Source organism: Hordeum vulgare, chromosome 4H (genome assembly GCF_904849725.1).
Source record: "Hordeum vulgare subsp. vulgare chromosome 4H, MorexV3_pseudomolecules_assembly, whole genome shotgun sequence".
In the NCBI taxonomy this organism is placed as follows: domain Eukaryota; kingdom Viridiplantae; phylum Streptophyta; class Magnoliopsida; order Poales; family Poaceae; genus Hordeum; species Hordeum vulgare.
Window position 1 is genome coordinate 190,735,425 of NC_058521.1, and position 26,190 is coordinate 190,761,614.

Consider the following 26,190-nt stretch of genomic DNA (forward strand, 5'->3'; position numbering starts at 1 on the left):
TATTTATTGCATCAGACTGACGTCAGCAGGTCAGCCGACCTGTTCAGGTCAAACCTGACAGGGGGGCCCCACTGGTCAGCCTTTCTGGGACTAATCCCACGCTGACCAGCCCTAACTGAGGTTTGACTTGGCCTTGGGCCCACTTGTCAGTGAGTGATTAGGTGTTGAGCTGCTGGGTTAGCTTTGCCACGTCGACATCCACCGGCGACGAGGTCGTCCTCGCCGGCGGGGAGCCTCCGGCGACCACCAGCATGGCGGAGGGGCTCGGAAACGGCGCACAGGGGGCCAAATGCTGCGCGGAGAGCACCAGAGGAACAGCACGTCTCCCACAGCTTCATTTCTGCACTTAGCCGGGGCTGATCTGGCCGGAGATGACGCCGGCGACGAGCTTGGCGGCGGCCAAGGCTCGGGCGTCATCAGGGTCTTTGAATCAGAGGGATCTATGCTCGGTTCTTAGCTGCTACAGCATCTACGCGTCGACCTGGAGCTGCTGGTGCCCTCGGAAGGACGAGCTGATCATCAGAGGGCCACCAGCGACGAGCGGCAGCGGCGGTCCTCGTCGGGCTCCGGTGAAACTAGAGCTAGAGGAGGGGATCGACGGGAAAAACTTAGGGGAAACGACCGCATGCTCACGGGGAGTGCAGAGCAGAGCTTAGACGGCTCGGGGAAGGCCTGGGGGCGACGAATCGACGGGAGGGGTCCGGCGGCCGGAGGTGGAAGACGACGGCGTTGCGGGCGTTGCAGGGCTCGAGGAAGCTTCGGCCTCTGCAGAGATGACCAGGGCGACGAGGCGGAGCTAATGGCGTGCTCTGGGAGGGAATCCTATGGCTAGGGGCACGGGCAGCTCGAGCTCGAGCTCGGCTCTAATGGCGGCAGCAAGGAGGAGGAGGAGATCCGGGAGGAGGAAGAGAACCGAGGCGGGGAATGGATAGGGGAGGCCCTGGGGAGCTTATCCCCGTCGTCACCAGCGTGAGGCGGCGGCCAGGCAGGCACGCAGGTGCGTGGCCGCGCCGGAGGGGGCGGCGGCCACCTCCTGCTGCCTACTGGCGCGAGGGAGGGGACAAGCCAGGGATGGGCCGGGCCAGGCTTAGGCGACAGGTAAGGTTTTTCCATTTTTTTCTGTTTTTGTTTTTCTGTTTTGCTAATTATTGTTTTGCTAATTAATTCAGCTCCAAAACAATAAGTAAAACTATTTTAGACCTCCTGAAATATTTGTTATAATATCCCCAACCATTTCCAAGGTTTTCAACATTTTTGGAAATTTATAGTTTCTGATTTCAAATTTAAAACTTGAAACCAGTAGCCTTTTTCATTTATTCAAAAATCTTAAAGTGTCAAGAAAATAGTTTTCTCCAATGCTCATTTACTTTCATGATTTATCAGAAAGTTTGAACATTTCTTGAGGCCATTTTGGGTTCATTGATTTTGAACTAGTTTGAGATTTCCTTTAATTGAAATGGTGGCTAGGGTTTTGAGTTTTTCCTTTGCCACTTTGTTGTTTTTGTTGAAACTTCTTAGATGCTAATGCAAAGAAGACATGAGCACAATGCTATCTTGCTTAAGGGTTAGGGATGTGACACGGTCGGCGGCGATGGCACAGTCTCGGTGTCGAGCAGCGCGCTTTCTATAAGGGACCCTGGCCTCCTCGCAATCCCTCGTGTTATGGATGTGCACGTTGTGATGGGCATTGAACATCCCGTCGGCCTCTCTAGGCACGTCGCTGCGAGGGGCTTGTGGACGCACGAAGCTGATCACCAGGACCCTGAGGAGCAGTAACACGGCGTGAGGCGGGGCCTGCTCGGGCCCCTAGAGCTGTGGACTGAGTGAGCCACCGCGCGGGGTCGGGGGCTGCTCGCTAGATGAGCCCCTGCCTTCGGTGGCAGCGGCCATAGCGGGGTGTAGGGCGACAAGGCCTTCCTAGCGATGGTGATGAGTTCAGAGATGTAGTCCGCCTTGGCGTCGTGCCCTCCATCGCTCGGGCGGTGCCAAAGCAGCTCGCTTGCCATGAGCAGCGCATCCTCCATGTTCAGGTCTCCCACGTGAACGGAGGCTGAGACAGACGCCACGGGGGACGCAGCAGGGCGGCCGCCTCACTGTGTCGGTGGCCACACGAATCCCTGCCACCCGTGAGCGGCAGGTGTGAAGATGGTGGTGGCCACGATGCTACCAGGTCAGTAATGGTCGTCCAATACCAAGCTCCCGAGGCGTATGCATTCAGCGTCGGCCATGGGGTCGGTGAAGCCGGAGCGAAACTGTAGCCGAAGAGCGTCTGCGCACCCCTACGTGTAGCACCAAATATCAGAATCGGGGGTTTGGATACCTGAAAGATTTGAAGTCTCAGGTGCGCTCGCTCTCCTACCCTGTTCTATCTCTCAACTTCAGGGCGACTCTCCGGTGGCTCGAGCTAAGGGAGGCGGACTAGAACACACGAAAGTTTAACCAGGTTCAGACCACCTCGCGGTGTAATACCCTACTCCTGCTTGTATGAATTGCTTGAATGTGGAAGACGAGTACAAAGATGGGTTCTTGCCCTCGAGGAGATGGAGGAGGTTCGGTCCCTCACTAGGGAGGTCGGGCTTCTCTTTTATACAAGCCCTGGTCCTCTTCCCCCAAAACATTGGTGGGAAGGGTTGCCACAACGACCATTTTGGAAGGGACAATACTGCATTCCGCCCTGACAAAGGTGGTCTTCGCCTGCAAAAGAATTTCTTCATGACGTGATGGTGAGCTCGGGGCTGACCTCCGTCCAGCTGAGCCCCCACCCTTAGTCCTCTTGCACTGATTGGGAAACCTCTGGGAGTTGCTTCAGGAGCATGCCAGGTGGCCCGGCTCTATTAGCATGGAAGGGGGAATCCACCCTTTCCGTGCTTGATGGCACCGCCCCTACACCGCCTACAGAACCTGCATCATCCACATGAAGGCACATGGTCGAAGGACCCTGCTAGGTGGCCCTCAGCGAGCCCACCCCATGAGAGTCTCAGGGGTAGCCCCGGGACGCATCCTCATGACGGACACCCTTTCGAGGCCCTTGGCAACGATCTTCAAATGCTCACCTCGCAAGGCGAGGGCCCTCGCGAGGCTCGTCCTTTTCGGGCTTGATGATGGGTAGATCCAGGCTTGCCCAGCCACGTCAGGCCTGGGCACCCTCGGTCCTAGAGGCCCGACACGGGCCTCGACGCCAGGGATTATTCCTTTCAACATGGTGTTGCTGGGTTTGATTCTTGATGGATCAATACCCATTTTTCTCACTATGTGTGCATAAATTATATTGAGGCTTCTACCTGTGTCCCGGAGGACTCGAGTGAGATGATACCCATCAACGATGGGATCGAGCACCAAGGCCGTTGAACCCCCATGCCGAATACTCGTTGGGTGATATGTGCGGTCGTAAGTGATTGGACATGCCGACCACGGGTTCTACTTCGGGGCTACTGGATCTATGGCATATACGTCCCGAAGTGCATGTTTCCTCTCCTTTTTGGTATGTGCATGACATATATCATGTTCATGGTTTTCACCTCAGGGGGGAATTGTTGTTGGGCCCTGTTGTTCGTTCGACGATGTTCCTCATCGTCCTTGTTGTGGGGCCCTTGCCCTGGTCTTTGGCTATGTTTTTACTCGCCTGCTTGATTACCCAAGAGTTATGACTAGTGTGAGTAGCGGGCTTGTTTTGGGTGCCGTGGATCTGGAAAGGCCTGTCAAGTATTTGGTCCAACATGGTCGGTCCATCTCGATTTCCTTTAGAAGGTTTCTTCCTTGGTCCAGCTCTCAAGTTGCTGAATCTGGCATTAACTACCGTATCATCGGTTTCCCTGTTGCTATGTTGATGCTTGTTCTTGTTGCACCATGGCTTCCCCTTGCCATCCCGGACAGTAGAAGTGTTGGGGTTTGAAGGGGGTTGTTCCGACGGGCTAGCCAAGTATTCTCGCCCGCGCAAAAGCGGTTCATGAGCGAGGTAAGGGCTGCCTTTGTCCCCGGGCTCTCCTATCCAAGTGTCTTGGCTAACCATTCATCTTGTATATTGTTTCGAAAAGAAGCTAATGCCTCGGCGATCGAATAATCAACAATTTGATTCTTCTTAGTGAGGAATTGATTCCATAATTGCGGGGATGATTCATCGGCTTGTTGAATGATGTGGCTCAAGTCATCGGACCCAGGCGGTTGGACATAAGTGCCTTGAAAGTTCTCCTGGAAAGCATCTTCGAGCTCTTCCTAGCCCCCAATGGAGTTTTCGGGGAGGCTGTCAACCAATGCCTTGTTGGCCCTTTGAGGTTTAATGGTAGGTACTTGATGGCGCGAAGGTCATCCCCGCGAGCAACGTGAATGTTGAGGAGGAAATCCTAATTCTATATGGCCGGGTCTATTGTCCCATCATATTGCTCTATATTTACGGGTTTAAACCGTTCGGGGAATTGATGCTGCATCACCTCATCTTTGAAGCACATTCGGTGAGCGGTGCCCCTTATTTGAGTTGTATCATGCTCGAGATCGGATGAAATCCTGCCCCACTCCTGTTCTTAACTCCATCGTTCTGATCAAGCCGAGCTTAATACCCGTCCCGTCTAGCGGTAGTTTAACCTATCGATCCATAAATAGAGCTTGATTGTCCTATTTCTAACATTAATATTGTGCCACATGTCAAATGGGTCTCCGGGCTGAGCCGGCTCTCTTCTTCTGCACAGGTGTTCGGGGTGTTCTCCGGGCTCTCTAGTTGTCATGTCCCGTCCTCGAGGGGTCGGTCCGGTTGGTCGTCTTGTGCGAATCTGGGCATTGCAGGCTCCAAGGCCTCATCTTCAAACTCGGGCAGCAACCGACGATATGGATAGCTTTTATTTTGTCCCCATCATTCCTGGTCGTACCCTTCTCCGACGTCTAGGACTTTCGTCCATCTTTCATTGATGGAGTCATGTTCGGCTTTAATTTTCCTCTGTTTTAACTTGAGGCTCCGAGCAATGTCTATGAGCTGCCGCTTGAATACCTCTTGATCCAACGGGTCCCCTGGACAATGAAATCCTCATCTCCCAAGATCTCCTCCTCTTCGACCTGATGAAGGTAGTTGTTGTCTTCAGAACCATCGAGATCATCACGCTTGTCCGGATCCATGTGATCCGGCAGATCATCGAGGTTGCTTTTGGGGTCCACAGGTTCGACAGGATTTTCCGTATCACCAAGGGTGGGGTTATCTCTGGTTCCCACATTATTTTCCTTGCCCTTACGAGATTTAGGCCTTTTGTGCTCACAACGGCCCCTGACGGGTTCCCCGTCCCTGTTTTTGACCAGTGTGTCATCATTGCTCTTCCTTGTGAAGTTATCGTCTTTGGGGGTGTCCACCATGTACACGTCGCACATGGAAGTGGCAGTCGACCGTCCAGTTGCTGGAGGAACAGGTGTATTGGCAACCGTGCCAATATCTTCGGATTCCTGTGAGGAGAAGTCTAATAGATCGGTTAGATCTTTGATAGTGGCTATCAAGTGGGTGGTCGGTGGGGAATAAAGTTCCCTACACCTGGACTTAAAGCCGAAAGCATCATAGATCAGGGCCGAGCCGTTCGAACTACCCATGGTTTGGGTTTAGATCGGTGCCTTGTTTAACAACAGGAGACTGGCCAGACTCATCTTCGGAATTCTGGCGGAGTTGACCACTGGTGCGTGAGCGTGGGGAGTGTGTTTGGGCAAGGTTACCCCCAGGCCTTCGAACGCAAAGGTCGGATCCATGCTCAAAGCTGAATCTGAGGTAGGCGCTATCCCGGACTCAAGGTCGGGGAAAGGACCCAAAGTTAAGGCTTCAGACTTACTGGTTTCCTCGGCCAAGGCCGAGATCCCGGCAAGGATCTCATTTCCTTGGGTGTCGGCAACGTAATCTAAATCTCTGAACTTCAAACCATAGCCCGGGGCAAACCTGTCGATCTTGTGGTCAATCACTTTGATGTGCGGGACGACATTGCCGAACACAAAAAGTTGGCCGCGGACAAATATATCTTCGGTGTTAATGTCTTCACTGGTGACCAAGTGAGCCATTAATCCTTCTTATGATCCTTCAGCATAGCTATCAATGAAAGCACCAATGTTGGTGTCAAAACTGACAGATATTGAGTAGGGGGTCCGAACTGTGGATCTTGGATCGATGGGTAACAAGATACAAGGGAGATAATGTTTACCCAGGTTCGAGCCCTCTTGATGGAGGTAAAACGCTACGTCCTTCTCTTATTATATTTATGGGGTAGCATAGAGTACAGAGTTGATCTACCTCGAGATCAGATATTGTGGTGTGGACCCTAATAGCAATGAGTTAAATCTGTCCTATGAACTATGACCCCCTGGTTTATATAGATACCAGGAGTGTTAGGGTTACACAATGTCAGTTCCATCAGGGAAGAAATATGTCGATCACTACGTGGCCTTGAATTACACGCCATGTCTTCAGAAGAGGCCACCTTGAATTCCATATCACTAATGACGACAGAACGGCCCACGAGTCCGGCCCATGGAAATAAATAAGCGGTCCGAGGACCTCTTTGTCCCGGACTCCCTCAAGTATAGAAGATCATTATATATGAACGAAGACCCTCCTGAAGTGGCCAGGAATCGGAGAAGAAGGACAAGTACACCAATTGCCAGTCAAGAAGAAGACATCAAGCTCATGCTATGAATGGGTATCTGATACGTCTCAAGTATCTATAAATTTTGATCGTTCTATGTTGCTATGTTACCATTCTTGGATGCTTTATAATCATTTTATAGCAATTTTATATCATTTTTTGGTACTAACCGATTGACATAGTTCCTAGTGCGAGTTGCTATTTTTTGTTGTTTTCCATTCGCAGAAAATCCATATCAGATGAGGTCCAGTTGCCACAAAACTTTATGGACATTTTTTGGACCAGAAGGAAACTCGGGAGCCAAGAGTGAGCAGAAGCCAAGGCCCAGGGGGGGCACTAGGTACCATGGTGTGATAGTGGGTCCTAGCGTGGCCAAGTGTCTAGTGGGGCCCTCGAGAAGCTTCTACATTGCCTCTGAGCTCTATAAATACCCCAATATTCAGAAAACCCTAGAGGAGTCGACAAAAAATCATTTCAAACGCCGCGAGTTCTAGAGGTACCAAATCCAATCTAGAGCCCGTTCCACAGAGGAACACAATCATAGAGGGGGGGTTCACCATCCTCATTGGTGCTCCCCCAATGATGCGTGAGTAGTTCATATCAGACCTACGGGTCCGTAGGCAGTAGCTAGATGTCTTTCTCTCTTGTTGTGTTTCTCAATACAATGGTCTCTTGGAGATCCATATGATGTAACTCTTTCTTTTGCGGTGTGTTTTTTGGGATCCGATGAATTGTGAGTTTGTGATCAGATCTATGAAAACATATTCATTCTTGATTATTATAGCCTCGTATTTCTTCTCCGATATTTGGTTTTTGTGTGGCCAACTTGATCTTTTATCTTGCAATGGGAAGAGGTGCTTTGTGATGGGTTTGATCTTGCGATGCTCAATCTCAGTGACACAAAGAGACATGACACACATGTATCATTGATATCAAGGATAAAACGATGGGCTCTATTCCTACATGAATAGATCTTGTCTACATCATGTCATCATTCTTAAGGCATTACTCTGTTTCTCCATGAACTCAGTACACTAGATGCATGCTGGATAGTGGTCGATGTGTGGAGTAATAGAAGTAGATGCAGACACAACTTGGTCTACTTATCTTGGAGATGATGTCTATATACATGATCATTGTCTTGAATATAGTCATAATTATTTGCTCTTCTATCAATTGCCCAACTGTAATTTGTCTACCCACCACTTGCTATTTTCTCGAGATAATCCACTAGTGAAACCTACGGCCGAAGGGTCTACTTCACATCATTTATTTGCAATCTTTTCTTTGCTATTTGCTTTTCTACTTTATTTTCTCTTTTGTTTTCAGATCTATATTATTAAAAAACCAAAATACCTTGCTTCATTCTATTTGATATCACTCTTATTTGCATCTATCATTACTTTACCCATGAGGAATTGACAACCCCTCCACGCGTTGCGTTGCGAGGATTTGCTATTTATGTGCAGGTGTTGCTTACATAGTCTTGTGTATCTTCCTACTGCATTGATACCTTGGTTTCTTAACTGAGGGAAATACCTGACGTAGTTGTGCTACATCACCCTTTAATCTTGGAGGGAGAACCAACACACCTGCGAGGACCATCAAGATTTCTGGCGCCGTTGTCGGGGAAGATCAAGTCAAGATCTATGAGGTTCCTACACACAAATATCGTCTCCTTGCAATTACATTATTTTCCATCTCCCCCACTTCACAAAAAATTCCCTTTAATTTGCCTTCTTTCCATTTGTCGTTTCCTGGCCCGATCTCTTGTTTGGTTGTGTTTTTGATGGTTCTAATCATGAGTGATTTTGGTATGGCAGAAACATATGATGGCGGCACTCCTAAAATTGGAAATCCTGGTAATCTGGATGCTAAAACTTATGTTTTGGGACAAGGAAATGTTATGGGAAAAGAAGTTATCCAAGAATTCTTTAATTTTTTCGGAACTTTGACTTGTGATAATACTCCTATACTTAAAAGAACCAAAACTTATGCGGAAGCTATGCGAGCACTAGTTCCGAAAGTTGAGAATAGATTTACCCGTAGTCATCCTACTTTGCAAAGATTGTTTTATGAACTACGTGTTATAAAGAATCATAAAGCTAAGAAGATAGCCACCCTTGTTCTTATGGATGAATTTGATCATATAGTACAGGAAGCTTGGGAAATGTTTGATTTTTATGGTATGAACCATGAAAAGCCGGTAGTAAATGAAATTCTCTATAATAGTGAGTATGTTTTGAGACATTTTCTCGGTGATAATCAAATCTTTGATTATAATCTTAAAAAGGAAATTCCTGTTTTAGATATGATCCAATAAGTTTTCAACAATGTTAATTAACAACATTCTTGGATTGTTGCCAGTAATCAAAGGGGATATGTAGATGGGCATCTTGATAATGCTAAAAATACTATGGATAATGTGTATCAAGTTATTTTTGAGAAATCTCCTCATAAGAATGCATCTATGGAAACTAAAGATGACAATGCTTAAAATCTATGCTATATGCCTAGCTAGGGGCGTAAAACGATAGCGCTTGTTGGGAGGCAACCCAATGAATAAAATTTATTTCACAATTATGCTACTGTTATAATTTTGTTCTTTGTGTATTATTTAGTGTTTGTATCAAGCAAAGCCTTTGGGATCATGTGGGGTATTAGTTGCTTTAATCCTACTGTAAAACATAAACTTTTGCGTCCAGTAGAAAAAATCCTGAAAATCACAGAAACGTCAAAAGTGTGTGAATTTTTTCACAAGATTAATATACAAATTCCCTACGTTGACCTAACTTTTCATAATTTTTGGAGTTAGAGAAGTATGAGTAAATTTCGAATCTTTACAAACCGTTCTGTTTTTAACGGATTCTGTTTTGTTTGTGCTATGTGCTTATTTTAATGATTTTATTGTTTATATCGGGCGTCATAAGCCATGCTAAAGTTAGAATACAGTAGGTATTCTGCAAAACAAAATTGGAATGGGTTTTCAACAGTACCTATAGTAAAGTTTGGTTTTCTTATACTAACAGATCTCATGAAATTTTGTTGAGTTTTGTGTGATTGAAGTTTTCAAGTTTCGAGTGAGATCATGATGGATGAAGGAATAAGGAGTGATAAAATCCTAAGCTTGGGTAGGCCCATGGAACCCCAAGGCAATATCTAAGGAGGACCAAGCATATAATATTGGGGATGCCCCGGAAGGCATCCCCTCTTTCTTCTAGAACCCATCAGTAATTTTACTTGGAGCTATATTTTTATTTGTCACATATCATGAGTTTTGCTTGGAGCATCTTGTATCATTTGTGTCTTTGATTTAGTTGCTAGTTAGTTTGTCATAATAAACCTTTTTGGACACAACCATTTGAGAAAGCTAAAGTATGCTATGATTTGTTAGAATCATTGTTTATGCTTCACTTAATTTTCTTTTAGCCATGGAATTTCTCAAGTACTTCACTTATATCTTTTTGAGCATGGTGGTACTATTATTTTGAAAAAAATTACTCTTATGCTTCACTTAGATTATTTTGAGGGTTGTTGAAATTTTGAAGAAATCATCTCTTGCTTCACTAATATAGTTTTGAGATTTGGAAATTTTAAAGAAACTTGTGCTCTTGTGCTTCACAAATACTTGTTTGAGAGGTTGTTATTTGCATTGGCAATTTTCTTTAAATGAAAATTAGTCCCAAAGTGATGAATGTCCAGGAAACATATAATAAAAGCTTTCATGAAGATCATTGGATATTAAGCTTGATTATTTGCAATAGTTTTTTAATATGAAGATAGTAATATGTGAGTTATGTTGATGAGTAATTATGCTCTAGTAAGAATATTAGTGTTAAGGTTTGTGATTCCCTATGCATGCTCATGAAGACAGTAATTATGCTATTAAATCACATACAACTTGTGTTGCACTATTCAGTGTTAGTTATGTTTAATGTTCACTTATGATGATTTTTGTTCCTTGGTTGGGCACTTCTCAATCTATTGCTAGCCTTCACATGTACTAAGCGGGAATACCACTTGTGCATCCAAATCCTAAACCCAAAGTTCTGACAAATGAATCCACTATACCTACCTAACCTACCTATATGCGGTATTTCAATGTCGTTCCAAGTAAATTTGCAAGTGCAAACTCTAATGTTCAAAATAAAATTCTGTTTTGTGTGCCCGTACCGCTCACGAAGCGGCGAGGGGTGGCCGGTATATTCCATGTTAAATAGGTTATTCTCAATATGAGAGTTTATTGACTTGTCATTGCACGAGAGTATGACGGTAATAGGGATGCCTGGTCCCAAAAAGAAAAGAAAAAATTATGTTGTCAAATAATAAATTCCTTGGGAAGTGTTGGTATGGACGGCACACGTGGATACGGCTAGCCATGGAATGTGAAAGAATGGTGGAAAAGGTATAAACTTTATTTTCAGTTTGGGAACCGCCTATAATTTGTGTAGAATGGAGGATATTGGAAACTCTTAATCGTTCTCGATGACACGAAAAGCATGCCACCCAAAAAAATATCTCTAAGTTTTTCACTTTGAGCTATGGCACCTCTACAAATCACTGCTTCCCTCTGTGAAGGGCCTATCTATTTACCTTATGCAATTTTTATTTTTGAATTTGAGTCTCCATCTTCTCTTATAAATCCCCAACTATGGAACACCATTATCACACTTGATCATTGGATGTAGTTAATATTTGAGTGTGTTGCATGAATGGATCAATGATAGTGCATGATGGGCTAGGGATAACGTTCTTTAGCATTGACATCTTGAAAGACTTGGTTGCTTCTTGATATACTGGAGTATTGAAATCTTCATGTAAAATTATAGATTGTTGCTTTGCATCATCTACAAGTCCATATGTCCATGCTAAAACAAAAATAATTTGATGAACATGAGAGACAGCATTCCACAATCAAAAATTCTTTTTTATCATTTACCTACTCGAGGACGGGCAGGAATTAAGCTTGGGGATGATGATATGTCTTGAACGTATCTATAATTTTTTATTGTTCTATGCTCTTATATTATCATTCTTGGATGTTTTAGAATCATTTTATAGCAATTTTATATCATTTTTTGGGACTAACCTATTGACATAGTGCCTAGTGTCAGTTGTTGTTTTTTTGCTGTTTTTATCCTTCGTAGAAAATCCATATTAGATGAGGTCCAATTGCCATGAAACTTTACATAGATTTTTTTTGGACCAGAAGGAAACTTGGGGGGCAAGGTTGAGCAACAGCCAAGGCCAAGGGGGCCCACTAGACACCACGGCGCACGAGAGTCCCCTAGCGTGGCCTGGTATCTACCGGGTCCCTCAAGAAGCTTCTCCACCGCCACTAAGCTCTATAAATACCCCAATATTCAGAAAACCCTAGAGGAGTCGACTAAAAATTGTTTCAACTGCCGCAAGTTCCAGAGCCATGAAATCCATTATAGAGCCCGTTCCGGAGAGGAACACGATCACAGAGGGGCTCACCATCCTCATTGGTGCTCCTCCGATGATGCGTGAGTAGTTCATATCATACCTACGGGTCTGTAGACAGTAGTTAGATGTCTTTCTCTCTCGTTTTGTTTCTCAATACAATGGTCTCTTGGAGATCCATATGATGTAACTCTTTCTTTTGTGGTGTGTTTGCTGGGATCCGATGAATTGTGAGTTTATGATCATATCTATGAAAACATATCCTTGCTTTATTATTATAGCCTCGTATTTCTTCTTTGATATTTGGTTATTTTCTGGCCAACTTGATCTTTTATCTTGCATTGGTAAGAGGTGCTTTGTGATGGGTTCGATCTTGCGGTGCTCAATCTCGGTGACAGAAAGAGACATGACATGCATGTATCATTGCTATCAAGGATAAAATGATGGGGTTTATTCCTACATGAATAGATCTTGTATACATCATTTCATCGTTCTTAAGGCATTACTTCATTTCTCCAAGAACTCAATACACTAGATGCATGCCGGATAGCGGTCGATGTGTGGAGTATTAGAAGTAGATGCAGTCAGAAGTCGGTCTACTTATCTTGGACGTGATGCCTATATACATGATCATTGTCTTGAATATTGTCATAATTATTTTCTCTTCTATCAATTGCCCAACAGTAATTTGTCTATCCACCACTTGCTATTTTCTTGAGAGAAGCCACTAGTGAAACCTACGGCCCCCAGGTCTACTTCACATCATCTATTTGCAATCTCTACTTTTCTATTTGCTTTTCTACTTTACTTGCTCTTTTGTTTTCAGATCTATATTAGCAAAAAACCCAAAAATACCTTGCTGCATTCTATTTGCCATCACTCTTATTTGCATCTATCAATCTATCCTTACTTTACCCACGAGGGATTGACAACCCCTTCACGTGTTGGGTTGCAAGGATTTGCTATTTGTGTGCAGGTGATGCTTACATAGTCTTGTGGATCTTCCTACTGGATTGATACCTTGGTTTTTTAACTGAGGAAAATACTTGTCGTCATTGTGCTACATCACCCTTTAAGCTTGGAGGGAGAACCAACGCACCTGCGAGGACCGTCAGTATCCGACTCCGAGTCCGACAACCAATCTGAGAGAAGCTACTGCTCCAACTCTGACTATAGTCAACATGAAGGTGTTGCCGGTCTTGCACTTGTATCCTCCAACTCCTCTGACATATTTGATTCACCAAATGAAGGATTGGAAAATGCTTCATGTCTAAAGGCCCCAAGTTATCACACCCCGAGTACTTTGACTTTAATAGTGATGATGATGACTTACTAGGAGATGATGACTTGTTCTTTGATAAAACTAGTGATATCAATGAAAAAGAACTTGATGATAATCATGCTAGTCAAGATAAGTCGTGTGATGATGATAAGAAGGAGATTGAACATCTAACTAAAGAATTAAACACTCTTAAGTTAGCCCATGAATCTACTCTCCAAGATCATAGAGAGGTTGCAAGAACTCATGAGAAGCTACACTTCGAGGAGCTAAATTTAGAGCAAGAGCATGAGTTTCTAAAAGCAATCAATGATGATATTCGAAAGAAGATTTCTTCTTATCTAGCCAAACGATTACTCTTGCCTACTTTTGTTCCACATGTTAAATCTAAGAAAACTAGTAACAAAGGCAGGAAAGATTCTTCGTCTACTAACAACAACACTAAGCTAAATCTAATGATGTTGTTTCTAGTAGCTCTCTTGACTCCACTAATGATTCTCTTAGACAAGTTACACTTGAGCAAGAAAAAAATTTATTGAAAGGAATTATAGAGAGTGGTGTCTTCAAGAGTCTTGCTGGAAGTAAACAATTCGAGGATATTCTACGCAAGCAAGGAGGACATCGGAAGAAACAAGGCATTGGCTACTTCAATGCAAATGGAGTTGAATAGGAAGAACAACAATACCCCAACTCGTAGTTTGTTTCCCAAAAGGAGAAGTATAATCCTACTCTCCCCAAGGGAACAAATGCTCAATATGACCTTCAACCACAAGACTACCAGCTCAAGGGCAAGGAGAAGCTTCAAGAGGAGATTGAATCATTTGAAGGAGAATCCCAAGGCATGGTCAAGTGGATTCCCAAGGCCACAACTATCTCTACTTCATCAAGCTCTACCTCAACTCCAAGGATCCCCATCAAGTTGATGTGGGTCCCTAATAAGAAGAACTAGAGAATTTCTTGAGGGCTCACTCCGCCAATAAAATTCACTCTTATTCATTTTGGCAAGAACTAGTTGCAATCAACTCCAACTATATGTATTAGTTCAAGGAGTCACACATTCCCTCAAAGTTAAGCAAGGGACAAGGTAATTAATGTATCAATGGACATCATCTCACATGTACTTCATTCCATGTCCATAGATATCCTTGTATTTGTTCCTTGTGTGGGACTAACCCGTGTAGGTGACAAGATTATGAAACAACAAGGATTGCTCCCAACTCAAGATGATCTTCATCAACAATGAGCATCCACCACTACTACACCTACATGAAGTGTTCTATGATGAAACCCAAGGTTAGTTTATCCCTCTTAAGGGGGATGCCACATCAAGGGGGAGCTTTACTCTAAGACTTGAATTAAAGCATCTCTTAAGGTGTTAACGCATCGAAAGCTTTATGTAAAAGTGGCAACCCCACTTGTGCTTAAACGATGTGTATGACCTATGATCAAGTATTATTGCTTGGCTCCTAACTCAATATACTTATACATAGATGACTTCGTCATCGCCAAAGTGCTTGGTACATACTAGAGTGGTTGTGCATGTTTGCCATGTTTTATTTGACATCTTATTGTGTGAGCATGTTGGTATGCATATTTTTGCTCATTGGAGGATATACAATTGTTGTTATTTGGATTTGAATTTTCTTTTGGCCAACTGGATATACAAGAATGTCTAAGTACCCCTCTCTAGCTATCTATGCTTTCTCGTCTCAAATTCTATTCATGCTTCATCACAAAATTTGAGGAAGCACTTTTGAGACACTCTATGTGAGGAGCACATGGAGTTCCGTCTCGATAAGAGCTAACTTCCAAAACCTCCCATGTTCCACTCAGTGTGACCAAATCCATAAACTTTGTTCCATCGAAGCGCTAGGGTTGATCTAGTTTTGAACCTCGGTACAACCGATTTTGCAATCTCGGCCTCACCAAGTTTCTCTGCCCTAGGCAGATAGGAAACTCGGTGGCACTAAAATTTATGAATCGATGTCACCGACATCATGGGGATATATATACCTAGTGGACCCAACCTTTGCAGTTTCACTTCAACCGTTGCCTCCCGCAAACTCGTGCTACCGTGCTCGTGTCTCCAGGACGTCACTTTCCATCTCCCGTGCGCCCTCACCGTAGGAGTCCTTGTCGTCGACTGTAATCTCACATGTCATCACCGCCATAGCAGATCTTCGATGAGTTAGAGTAAAGATCTCGCCCCTATTGCGCTCTACCTTATCAAATCATGCGCATTAGGTTTTTGTTCTTCATCGTGCCACAGTTTGAGATTGATCCAACTACAAAATGAATCTCGTCGTTTAGACCAACGAGAAAACTTAGGGTTAGGTCTCCGCTTTGTGCATCTCGGAGTCACCGAGTGGATTTGGATCGGTGTCAGTGATTCCTGGATTAGATCTTGTGAGAACCTTCTCGGTGGAACCGAGTTTCACTTTTGGTTCGACCGAAAAGTGTGGTCAAGTTTCTATTAACGAGATGGTCAGTCTCGGAGGCTCCGATTTTTCTGAGTCGGTGGAACCAAAACACACATAGTTGATACTTAAGACTACAATTTTGAGTTCAAATTTTTGAAAATATCTGTGTTTTGTGATGATCATCCATTCCTAGTCTTCTATAACTATTCATAGGGTCTGCTTGTCAGCTTGTCAGCATGTCAGGGTCTGAAGATAGTGAAAATGCTTACAGAGATTAGAGCATGGAAGTGGACTCATGCACTAGTCGTGAGAAGAGTGATTCTGATCCAAGAACTCCCAGCTCTCATGATCTGCCCAAGGCAGCTACTAGAACAAGGAAGAGGCTAAACTCACGTGAAGAGGATGCAAGTTTCATTCCTGAGGAAGGCACTTCTCACAAGCAGAAGGAGAAAGTCACTGTCAAGAAAACTATGAAAAAGGAGTATGCAAATCCCGATACAGTGAGAGCTCCTGAGATAGCTAGAGGTGCTAAATCTCTAGTGGGTGCTAAAACCACCAAGCTAGCCAAGAATCCAGGACAAAAGAGAGTCACGTAGAGTATTTTGCATGTTGTTGGAATGCCAACCTCCATGTATCCAACAGAATATGAAGAAGAAGAGGAAGAGGTACCTTCTAATCCACCTCCTTCCAAGAAGAAGAAGCTATTGGAAGATGCTATGCCTAGAAAGCCTGCAACTAAGGCTAAGACTACTGCTCCCAAGGCTAAGAAGCAAGTAGCTCCTAAACCCAAAAGTAATACAATATATATACCTCCTACACAGAAGAGCAAAGGCTCTGCATCCAGAGATGTTGCTTCAGAAGAGGAAGATCTTGGTGTTTTCAGGAAGCTGAGACCTCACCTGCCAGAGCACAACGATGAACACCACGTGGCAAAGAATATGAAAGATAGGAAGGTTCAAGGGCTCAGAAAGTGGAGAGCAGTTGATCCTTATGCTCTCCGGAGGAGGACTGTTGTTGATGCTCACTTCCACATAAAGGAGCAGCAGGATTTCTATGAGTCAGTGCTATTGGATAAGAGTCCAACTGTCAACGATATGAGATAAATGGACTGGGACTACGTCAAGGAACATGATGACTACTTCCCTCATGTGAGAGAAAAGTTCAGAGCCATTGAATTGAAGATTTTGTTGGCAAGAATATGACAACCTCGAATGACGACATGATCATGCAATTCTACTCCACGGCACACTTTTACCCTCATGGTAGAATTGTATGGATGGCTGAAGGTAACATATATCAATCAACAGTGGAGGAGTGGGAAACCATCATAGCTTCCCCAAAGGGACCAGAGAGTGACTTGGATGTTTATACTGAGGCTAAGACGAACCACAATTCTATGGCCAACATGTATAAACCAGTGCCCCATAAGTACGTGAAGACCCACAAGCTTGGCTCTGTTTATTTCCTGCAAGCTGGAATAGCCACCACCAACACCATAATGAGATACACCTTGATGCCTAAATCGGGTGATGATAAGATGATCAGGGGGTATTCAATAAACATGTTGCACCATATAGACACCCACACGAGGATTAGGGTGATGTGCTTGATTGTTGAGACAATCAGAAGGACTGTTGCTAATCAAAAGAGATCCTGCGGATATGCACCATACATTTACATGTTCAATTCCAAGATTGGGAAGAATGTATATCTGCTTGATCGTCAACACCTGCCACTCCAGCCAGACTTTAAAGATAACGAAGTTGTGATGGACCCCAGCCATCCTAGTTCAGCTACAACTCATGTTGAGGTTGAGGCTGAGGCAAAGGCAGAGGCAGCTAGAGAAGCAAGAGCTCCATAGTTGAGGACCAGATGGCATTTCTTATTAGCACCATCCAAGGGATGGAGAAGAACATTACTGACATCTTGATGAATCAGAAGAGTCTCGAGAGGATTGTGGAAACAAAATTCCATGACCTGGATATTAAGGTGACAAAGTTGATAACCATTGTCAATCAGTTTAAGCATGAAGTTCATGCAGTGCACACTCCTAGATCCAGTAGAGGTGATGATGATGATACGTCTCTCCCAACTACCACTCAGTTCATGATCCAGACCAGATATGCAGTTGTGATAGTTCCGGAGTCCAGGTCGTCTTCATTAGCCTAAGCATCAGCTCCATCAGCTCCATCATCTCATGCACCTCCAATGTCTACACCACCACCTTAGAAGCCATCTACTGAAGCCTTCGCTGACGCTCTCCTATTGACTCCATCAACTGCTATCGGAGGAGATCAAGCCTAGAGCGACGCTTAGTTATAGACCTTTGAACTTTTTGGTAACTTGTTGCCAAAGGGGGAGAAGTGTATAGATTAATAGGGATTCGAGAGAGTGTGTGTTGTTTTTATTGCTCTCTTTGGTTTTTCAAAAACATATGGTCTTTTGGATGTCTTAAACTCTATTGTGTTTGATCATACGCTTTGATTGTTGATGCTACTATTTCATACCTTTGAGTTGTCTACATGATGATCATTCATTCAATTGTTTGGCCTTATGTGCATTACTATTTGTTCATATCATTTATGCGCACCACCAAGTTGTATGTGACATGGAAGAGCGACCCATGCTCCTAATCGATTGTGCATTTGCATTCAAACGCAAATTTAAAATAGTTCACAAATTTAGGGGGAGCTCTTGCTTATCACATACTTCTCAAAGCAACGATGCTATTCATTGATTATATCTTATGTCGAAGCTTTCATGTATATGTTGTCATCAATTACCAAAAAGGGGGAGATTGAAAGCACAACTTCCCCCTAAGGTGATTTTGGTAATTAATAACAACATATGTGTCATTGAACTAATAATTCTATCTAGTATATTTTAGAAAATTTCAAAGATGCATTGGCTAAGGATTGTGAGGAGAACCCCTAGATGCAAGGAACATCTATTGACAACAAGCTTGAAGACTCTACATTTTTATATTTTGTGAGAAATCACATTTGAGTCCATAGGGTCAATACTATTAAAAGGGAATGAAGTGAGTATGATGATCTCATTGCTCAAGTGCTTAGAGATAGCCACCAAAAATACTCATGAAATTCTTCCACAAATGTAGTGTCAAAATCCACAAAGTCCAAAAATTCGGTGCCACCAACATTCCATTTGACCCTACCGAGTTTTCCACCAAACAAATTCCATGTCAAACCCTAGCATCTCGGTGCCACTAACATTCCATTCAGTGCAACCAAAATCTGTGACCAACTTTCTGGTTAGCCATTTTCAAGAATCGGAATTTCTGAGTTTTGGAAGTCGGTCTCATCGAGAGTTGGAAACTGCCTAGGACACCCATATCTATACGACCAGATTTATATATCGGTCTCACCGAAAAGAAAGAAGTTGCCACATTTTGCACTAGTCGGTGCCACCGAGTTTCACTTCGGTTTCACCGAGTTGTGCAATAATGTTGTAACGGTTGGATTTTTGGAGATGCATATATGTGCCCCTCCACCACCTCTCATTCGTAGAGGAAGCACTCAAAACACACATACACTTGTCATATCCTTTTTTCTGATAGACAGTCATCTACTCATGTATTGAGATCAATATATTTCAATCCTACCATTTGAATCTTGATTTCTAGCCTCCCCAAATTGCTTTTCACCCAATCAATCTCTTCTGTGAAAGAGTGATTGAGTGTTGAGGAGACTATCTTTTGAAGCACAAGAGCAAGGAGTTCATTGTACTACAGCATCTATTACCTTTTAGAGAGTGGTGTCTCCTAGATTGGTTAGGTCTCGTTTGAAAGCCTCCTACTTCGTGTTGTGGAGTTGAACCAAGAAGTTTGTAAGGGCAAGGATATCGCCTACTTCGTGAAGATCTAACCCAAGTGAGACTAGTCCTTCGTGAACGTAAGCCGTGATGAAATGGACAAGGTTGCTTCTCCGTGGACCCTTCATGGGTTGAGCAATCCTCCATGAATTGAAGTCTCCATCAACGTGGACGTACGATAGCACCACCTATCACAACCACGCCAAAAATCGTCGCAATCTTTGTGTTTGATCTTCCTATCCCTACCCTCTATTTTACATGTGTACGTCTTCACTTTCCGCTGCTATACTCTTACACTTGCATGTGTAGGGTGTGCTTAACTTGCAACAATTGTAAAACTTGCCCACAACTAAAATTGGGAAAATGCTAACAGGGCAAGCTTATCCTCGCAATATTTCTAATGCAAGGTGGGGCCGGGACCCTCCTTTGTCCCGCGGACGCTCTGCTGGTGTTATCACATTAACTAAGAAGGGGCTAATCAGAAAAGGCCCCGTGTTATCACATTAACTAAGAAGGGGCTAATCAGAAAAGGCCCTAAAAAGCCTGTTCTCCCAGTATAAGATCTGGACACTGAGTAACTAGGCATGCATCATGATCATATGCGCAAGACCACTCCATTTTATCTGGACATCAAACTAACAGTTTTGCTGAAACTCAGATATAACTGAGTTATAATTATAGCCCATGTGATTTTGTTTTACTGTCTAGAGTAAAAGTTCTTTCGAGTCAACTTCAGTGACTGTCGATGTATTTATCTCTTTTGGAAAATAAGTAGCAATGTCTTTGAGTTGGTAAGATTAGGATGGCAACAAATCAAATAATCTCCTTATACATAACCCGTAATGAAACACTACAACAAAGAGCACGAGACAATCATCTTTGAGAGTAACAGTTGACAAAACTGAATAGAGATATTCTCAAAAAGAAAGCTAAAGAAACACTTCTTCATTTCCAGCCCAGCGATTGCCTTATCCCAGAAAAAATCAGTCCCAGAGATCTCCCTATCATGGACACCCAGAAGAAGGACACCGCAGCGCTGACTCTAGCCACGACTGCCCGTGCAAAAGGCATTGCAATATCAGACAACTCCAAGAAAAGGCTGTAGTAATACCTCCTGCAACAGATGATGGAGAAGAATATTACACTAAAAAAATTGAAATCTTAATCCAAGTCGCACAAAAAATATGTTATTGATGAATTTTTTTCATGAAACAAAGATCAGACAAGAGGCAGATGATACCATCCAGTCAGAGCTCTTAGCTCCTTTGTCCTTCTCACAGAAAGAGAAAATGGGCTTATGCAAACATAATCCAGGTGAGTAGATGTGGAAGGCTTTCGAAATGCAATAGTCAACCAGTTAGTTTTATCAGGTCGATTATCTGCTGTGTTCTTGCATGATCTTCTGCATAGAACATATAACTCAAACCTGTCCTCGTACATTGAAATAACTGACTCGAAATACTGGTGCAGCCACCCATTAATTGCCACCTTCAAAGAGATAAAATAGATTAGCATGCAATTATCAAAACATAAAAGTGCATGAAAGTTGGAATATTTAAGATTTCACAGTATCAAATTGCTGAATAGGACACATCATAACATGAGAATTTTTCCGAGAAAATGATAACGGGAGAATTAAGGAAAAGGGCAAATGGATAATCCAGAATAACTATTCACACACATGTATTTGCTTGGCAGTTAAAAATGCTTATCAGGTCAAAACATGACAATGCGAATACATATTCTCAACAAAGTACTCCCTCTGTAAAGAAATATAAGAGCGTTTAGAACACTACCTTAGTGATCTAAACGCTCTTATATTTCTTTATGGAGGAAGTAATAAAGAACAGCATCAGCTTATACAGTCCACGACCATTACCTCATTACGCTGCTTTTGAAGTTCTCTTGTCGATAGAGAACATAGAGCTAGGCTGGAGCCAACAACCTCAGTAGGCATGTCACCATCAACTGACATGATCTCTAGATAAATACTAGCAATCACATCAGCCAAGAAAATTACCAGGTCCTCCAGAATGCTTGCTCCATTTTCAGCCAGAAATTTAGTATCAAAATAGCTGTCAGACCTGCCACCACGAAACAGAGAATAAAGATGTAACTATGGACCTTACGGAGGTCTATTGCATTCTTACATATGGCATTGAAAATGATTAGAAATTGAACAGAACAAGACTAAGCATCAAGAAGGACATACGGATAGTACCTTGCAGAACCAAATCTTATGAAAAAAAGCAGGTCCAAATATAGCTCAACTTTCCCTAATCTGCTGAATCTCTTGAAGATCCCATTGTCTTCCTTTATTTTTCTACTAATCACCATCATAAGCTTCTGGAACAGAAAAGGAATAAAAATAAGATAGTTGATTGTTAGCCAATATGGAGAAATGAAGGGCAGTTCAAACTGATGATATACTTCATCAATCTTGCCATTTTCCAGGGCTTGCTCTTCTTCGATCCATTTCATAAATGCTGGTTCAATCAAGCTATCTATCAACATAACTGACACTTCCGACCACCTGATCCCATCTAGAAGTTCAAAACTTCCAGAGACATTTCTTGCCTGCATGAGGTCAGACCACATTATATCATGTATATGAATTTAAAACATACTATAACAATGACAATAATTGGGTCAAATACTACTTGAACATAAAGCAAATCTTAAAAATCAACTGCACTTTACTCCAGAAATTCTGGTGCACAACCATAATGATTTTATTCAACTAGTCAACAAATATTTGGAAAACACCGATGCAACATGGATTATGATGCTACTTAGCCAACAAAAACATACAAGAAGAGAGCATTACCATTTTGGTAGATAGTAGCTCAGCTACTGCCTACTAGCTTATCTAAACGGAGAAGTATGCATGGACAATCTTCAATATTCACTAATATATACCCAGAATATTTACGAAAAATAAATTACCTCCATTTCAAGAAGTTGAAATGTGATCAGAAGAAGCCGCAACCTGGGACCTCCATGAATTGCAAGCATACTCAAAGGATAGTTTTTCCTATCATTTTTTATTCCTTCGTCTCTGCTATCAGAACTGGCATCTTGACCATTTGCTTCTAAGGCTTCAGAAAGTTTAGCCCTCACTTCATTCCATGTATCATTGGGATCAGATGTTGTACTCTTGTCAAGCAAACGTTTTCCATTCCTAGCAATTGCCAGAGAAAACTGCATTAGCAGTCATAATTTTTCCTGCCAAACAAATGTTTTGACATCTAAAAGCGACAAAGCAGTTACTCTTACCTACCAGAATCAGAGGAGATTGGTGCTGTAAGATGTTGATTGGCGCTGGGATTTCTGGTGCGGGGTATTGTAGGTCGAGAGGGTGCGACCCCAGCCAAATACGCAAAAACTACGCTAATAGTCAGAAGCACTTCGTCGGAAAGCAACATTAGATTTGGTGAGATCACACTCTCTGAACCCTTCAATGACTGAAAGAAATAACATCTAACTTGAGTCTCCAGCTTGTAACCCCTTCCATAAAAATTATAAGAGGTAAATGCGCAGCTTTTCCTCTCTTTGGCTGAATTGAATTTGGACAGACATGGAAGGTGAATTTTATGAATGTAGTTCCTACAAATATGAAATAGCCCAGATGAAATATATAAGTATATAACCCAACAGCTCTAGATGGTCCATATTAGTACTATCACAAAAACCGAAGAACAAAGCTACATCTTTGACCTCCTGATTGATATGTTTCGTGGGGAGAGCTTGCCGCTGGCTTGGGTCCATCCCCCACGATACTGGCCTCCCAGTGTTGCCAAGGAGCACTCGGCCATTGCAAGAGAATCCCCTGGTCTTGATCAAAACATCAAAAACGTAGAGAAAGAGAAACAAGCATGCCTCCTGCACAAGAAAGCAAGGATAATAATCTTAGGGAGTCCAAATTTGCATCCTTATTAGGGACAATAGCACAATGAAGGAAGAGCATCTCAGTCTGACATGCCCGGAGGCAAGAACTGTTCCATTTCTCGCTGGCGGCAAGCTGGGCACTGCTGGCGGCATCTAAGTCCCCAATTTCTCCATCTAATAATTCCCAAATACCAACAGGTCTTCCACATCACATCACATCACACCAGTGGATCCAGAAACCACATGCATTTGTAGACTAGTAAACAGAACAAGAATCCTAAGGGAAATATCCACTAATGAAGACGAACGATCGAAAGCCTTCTTAGATAAACGAAATAAACAAATCCCACGGTTCTCTTTTTTCGGTGGATAGAAAACCAGCGCCAAGAAAACAAGGGGGGAAGCAAAGAAAAAAGGATAATCAACTTACGGGGGAGGGGGAGGCAGCACGAGACTCCAACCGCAGGTTGCGGGTTCAGGATCTGCCTCGCACGGATTGCCCCAGCCCAGAACTGATTCCTGGCAGGACCGCAGCAGCGCTCGATGACTCTAATGGTGCCTGCTAATTTATCCCTCGAACTATTCCTCATTTTTTACTGAAGCTGCAACAGTACTGGTACAACAGCGACTTGTTTATGAAAAAACATAAAAACCGAGAGAGAACTTTTTTTTTAACGGAACGGAGAGAGAATTAAGGACGTATTTGGCAACCCTCGGCTCCGCAACTTCGAGTGACATGCTCCTCTAATTTAGGAGCGGTTAGAACGCCGCTCCGAGCTCTGTGCTCCGTGTACTGTTGCCGAACAGAGCCTAAATGCGTTTGGTCTATCAAATTGTTGTTGAACCGTGGAGCGAGCATGCTACCTGAGAGATGGGTCTACGTTCAATGTAGTAGGATGACGTCCATACGAAAGGATGGAGAAACATTGTCGATGAAGACAAGGAGTTAGTATATTTCTATGGACATGGGAGGTGACGTGTGCCTGTTTTCCTTTTTTCCTTTTGCTTTTATTATATTATTCCTTTCTTGGTCGATAGCAATATATTTATCTTTTCTTTTTTATGAATATGCTGAGCAGTCTGTCATTTTAGTGATAGGTAGAAAGGGTACTACATAGGTATAAAATGCAACACTCGTGAATGTGCATCGAATAGCGTTTGAGAGAGTGCACAAGGAGCAGCGAAGGAGGATGCTCAGTTGCAAAGGTCGCATTATTCTTCCATTGCAAATATGTCACTCATCGCAAATAAGAAATTATGTTGATATCTTTTTAATATGGTGGGTTTGTTTGTGTTTTTCTAGATTCATTTGAAAAAAACATCTTATCTCTTAAACCGTGCGTTCAAATATTAAACATAATCATTCAAAAATAGAATGGGCTCGGCCTCTTCAAAACACAATCCATTACATCCGCATCACTTGTTGCTGGTTGATGAGGGCATGTTGGAATTAGAGGCCCCCTTCTCTAAAGATGAGATTGATCATGTTATTAAACGCATTGCCAACAAAACCCCTAGACCTAATGGTTTTAACCATTCTCTAAAGAATGGTTTGAATTCAACATTGTTGGGAGATCTTTGCACCTGATGTTTATAAGTTGATTGAAGATTTTCACGAGGGCACTATTAATATTTAAATCAACTACTCATCACTTTGATACCTAAAGTGGGCTCGGCTTCTACACCTAATGAATCCAGGCCTATCTTCCTTCTAAATTGCACACTTAAGATCATCACCGAGCTATTAGACAACTGTGTATAGGAAGTTATCCTCATATTGATACATAAGAGCCAATTAGGATTTCTCAACAACACGTGCAAGACAATTTGACATGGTCTTATGAGTATATTCACCAATGTCATCATACAAGGTATGAGCTTCTACTTAAACTGGATATTGAGAATGCATTTGACACATTAAATCACAACACACTCATTGAGATTTTGCAAACTAAAGGTTTTGTAAGTAGATGGATTCAATGGATCAAAATGATTTATAGCACCGGATATTCATTTGTTCTCCTTAATGGAGTACCTGGCAAAATAATTCTTGGCAAAAAAGGGGTTAGACAAGGGGACCCACTTTCCCATTGATATGTGTACTTGCTCCAAACCATGCTTAATGAAGCCATGAACAATGCACTCGTGGAATCACCTCTGCATCACACCTCATGCCATGCGTACCCTATTATTCGATATGCGGATGACACCATTTTAGTTGCCAATGTTGATGTATGTCTTTGCCACATAAAAAATCTTCTACTTCATTATGTTGAGTACACTAGTGTGGAAGTGAACTACCCCAAGTCTATTTTGATCCCAATAAATACATGAACAGAGAAAGTAAATTCCCTAGCAAGACTCCTTGAATCCAAAGTTGGTACCTTGCCTCATAATTATTTGGGTCTTCCCTTATGTATCGGCAAACCAAGACTAGAAGACTTTTTCCCCATGTTAAGAATTAAAAATAGGCTTATGGGATGCTCTACTCTCCTATCCACTCGGGACAAACTCACACTCATCAAGTCTGTCTTCTCAAGTATTCCCATTTTCTTCATGCTTTAATGATGATGCTCTACTCTCTTAGCCACTTGGGACAACTCACACTCATCAAGTCTGTCTTCTCAAGTATGCCCATTTTCTTCAGGCTTTAATGATGCCATTGATTGTGGTAACATATATCTGACACAGTGCTTTTGGAGGAAACATGGTGCACAAGAGAGAGGTGTGGCCATGATCTCACGGGAAA

General features: G+C 42.9%; 1 protein-coding gene across 2 annotated transcripts; it reads right to left on the bottom strand.

Moving 5' to 3' along the window:
* Window positions 1–20,272: 20,272 nt before the first annotated feature.
* Window positions 20,273–24,305, bottom strand: LOC123448361. Of its 2 annotated transcripts, XM_045125210.1 has the most exons (10): window positions 24,153–24,305; window positions 23,872–24,054; window positions 23,271–23,435; window positions 22,830–23,159; window positions 22,500–22,734; window positions 21,984–22,130; window positions 21,775–21,899; window positions 21,433–21,637; window positions 20,794–21,041; window positions 20,273–20,667 (listed from the first exon to the last, which is right to left on the bottom strand). In XM_045125210.1, exons 3-10 carry the CDS (start codon window positions 23,366–23,368, stop codon window positions 20,499–20,501), a joined length of 1,557 nt encoding a protein of 518 aa, XP_044981145.1. In that variant the 5' UTR covers window positions 23,369–23,435; window positions 23,872–24,054; window positions 24,153–24,305; the 3' UTR covers window positions 20,273–20,498. The 2 variants fall into 2 exon arrangements, with proteins under 2 accessions (XP_044981145.1, XP_044981144.1); XM_045125209.1 differs by lacking the exon at window positions 24,153–24,305 and having other exon boundaries at window positions 23,872–24,072.
* Between the last annotated feature and the right edge of the window lie 1,885 nt (window positions 24,306–26,190).